This window comes from Protobothrops mucrosquamatus, unplaced genomic scaffold (assembly GCF_001527695.2).
Source record: "Protobothrops mucrosquamatus isolate PMUCROS unplaced genomic scaffold, P.Mucros_1.0 scaffold325, whole genome shotgun sequence".
Classification (NCBI taxonomy): Eukaryota; Metazoa; Chordata; class Lepidosauria; order Squamata; family Viperidae; genus Protobothrops; species Protobothrops mucrosquamatus.
This window is the reverse complement of record NW_015386664.1, coordinates 1,019,584-1,022,498: the sequence shown is the minus strand read 5'-3', so window position 1 is coordinate 1,022,498 and position 2,915 is coordinate 1,019,584. Positions and strand designations below refer to the sequence as shown.

The 2,915-nt window shown below is 38.7% G+C and overlaps 1 protein-coding gene across 1 annotated transcript in view; it reads left to right on the top strand.

Annotated features, from left to right (window-relative positions):
* Positions 1–2,915, top strand: part of LOC107286787 (cytochrome P450 2C5-like) — a 23,857-nt gene that overhangs the window by 1,099 nt on the left and 19,843 nt on the right. The window contains exon 2 of the mRNA XM_015815212.1: positions 603–765. Within this exon, the coding sequence (XP_015670698.1) occupies positions 603–765 (163 nt within the window). The remainder of the gene's footprint in view (positions 1–602; positions 766–2,915) is intronic.

Here is a 2,915-nt window from a genome sequence, read left to right as displayed (position 1 = left end):
CTATAGATGGCTTGTATGTGGCTTTGGGTAAATACTGATAGCATGGATTAAAAACCATAGTTCTGGGCTGGCTTCATGAAATGCTTGCACCTAGACAGTTATAGTAAAAATAATAAAGACAGGATATAAATAAATTAATTATGATTAAGCAGCACATTTTGCAGCCTGGTGTACAAATGCCACAGTTGTGACATTTAATACAGAAAATAGAATGAAGTTCTAATGTGAAAGTGAAATTAGTTTTAACATAAAACTGTTTCTTCTAATCATAGTGAATTTATTCTGCACCATTTTTTGAACCAATCATGCATTTTGGACCAGCTACCATAATCCTTGGCCACCAAGGCTTTTGATAGTAGTAAATTAAAATTCAAGCTGAAAGGCATCAGGCTGGGAAAAGTTGATCTAAAAAAATTAGGGTACTGGTAGCCCTAAAATTTAACATAGTACTTTCAAATCCTTTATGTTAGATTGGGAAGAAGTCTGTTTAATTTTTACATTCATACTTTTTTTTAATTATTAAAAGATTTTGTGGGACATTGAATCGAAGAATAAGATATCGGTTCCTACTGATTCATGCCTTTGATGGATTTTGTTCTCAGTTCACTAAGAAGTATGGTTCAGTTTTCACTATCTGGCTAGGACCAAAGCCGGTGGTTGCGATTTGTGGATATGAAGCAGTGAGAGATGCCTTGGTAACTTATAATGAAGAATTTAGTGGACGACCACCTATACTTCTCCTTACTGAAATAACCAAGGGCTATGGTGAGTGCACAGATTATTTTCACTTTGATTTTAGATGTAGTTTCCAGATCCAGTTATCCTTATAGAGGAAAGATAAAAACATTAATTTTCCTAGACAAGTGACAGTGGCCAATATTCTTTTTAAGGAATGAAAAATAAAATAGCTCTTGGAGACAAAAGCATACAAAACTCTTTTGTCATGTTGTCAAAGAATGCAATAAGATTTGCCTGGCATAATCTGTTTTTGACAATCCCATGTTGTTTCTGACAATCCCATGTTGCTTGCCTCTAGGTTTTTGCAGATTCTGCTTGATTTTCTTTTCCAGAATCACTACAGATATTGGTGTCAGAATGATAGATCTGTAGTTTCCTGGATCCATTTTTTTCTTTTTTAAAAATGGGAACCATATCAGCTCTTTTCCAGTCAATTAATACTTCTCCTGTGCTCCAGGATTTCAATACCAAACCTGTAACATTGAGCAATACTGAAGCTCTCAAATCTCCATGGCTTTTCAAAAGGCTGCAAAACACGTTGGAGTCCCAGATACTATTTGCAAATCTACTTTGAGGGGGTGAATTGATTTAAAATGTGTTGAATAGAAGCACTCTAACAAAGCTATGCATAGCCTTACAAATTAGACTTAAACCCTTTAAGGTTAATAGTTTGGAGGTAGGTGGTACAATCAGAAGGCCTTTTCAGACTTTACCAGTAATGCAGATGGAGACGTCGGATCAAGATTTTGTCACTTGCAGTACCACCTCCCAAGCTGGAGATTGCGTAATATGTACAGTAAGTGGAATGTTCATTAAAATAGTCTACAAACTATTATTTGTCCTGGATGTTGTCATTATCTTACTGTCAAGTTCCAGAACTGAAGATTTAAAATTTCAGGAAATACTAGACAACCTGCGTCTCACTGGGTCATTGTTTCAAAGATATTTTTTTACCTAAACAGAGAAACAGAATGACCACATTCTGCAAAAGGCAGTGGGAGTGGGAGCCAATTCCTGCTGGCTTCCCCATTGAGTTTCCTGGTGGGAAGCTTGCAGGAAGTGTTGGAAACCTCCCTCTCTCCCTTCTTCCCATTCCTGCTACCATCCCCATTTATTTTGCTTGTAGGAGAAAGTCAGTGGGGAAAGCAGGTGGAAGTTGGAAGTCCAAGATAAGTGGCCACTTCCATGTTGGGGAGGGTGCATCAGAAAGTGGATGGGTATGAAAAGTGCTGCACAAGTCAGAGGATTATGGGGGTACACATGAGTAAAGGATGGCACACAGGGGGCACACAAGAAGTGATGCAAAGATCAGGGAGAGCAGCGTGGGCTAGGAAGAGCAAATAAGAGTTCCTTCTTCCCTATTCATGCCTGCCTCCTTTCCTTCCCTGCCTCCCTTCTTTTATCCTTCCCTTTCCTCTTCCTCTTCCCCTTCCTCTTCCTCTTCCTTTCTCCTTCCCTTCCTTTCCCACCAGGGAGGTATGTGTAATGCTGGATGGGCAAGGGAGTGAGAGATTGCCAAAGTGGCTAGGAAACTGTCAGAGAAATGTTGAAAATGAGATTCATGTGATCTCTGCAGCACAGTCACATCACTGAAATGGGGCTTCCCTAAATTTCATTCCTTTGGAAGTAATGGGTCCCAGCATTCGGTAAGATAGGCCATTTGAGTTGATAGGCCTCAGATAACCAGGTCCCAAACATTTATTGACAATGTTTGCCCTCTGATTCAAGATTTTGCCCATTTAGAAGTTACACACATGAGAGGTTTGGTAGTATAAAGAATGAAGTAGTAGAAAATAACAGTTTTGTTTTTCAAATATGGTTTCTGTTTATGTATGTGGGTGGGAAGCTGGTAAATAGGAATACTGAGAAAAATAAAAGCTCTTCTGTACTTTTTAAATGTTCACACAGTTTGTAACTTTACGCAAAATATAATCGGAATAAGGAGAGTGCAAACTCATGCGCAAATTGGATTTTTTTTCCTTCTACCACACTAATAATAACTCCTAGGGAAAGAAATGCATGTTTACTTTTACATTTTATTTACTTATTTATTTAAAAGATTTATATAGCTGCCCACTCACTCTCAGTGGCTCTGGGTGACTTAAAAACAATAAAAACCCAATTTAAAGAATAAAAAACAATACCCTGCCCCCCCCCCCCCCCCCCCCCCCCCCCCC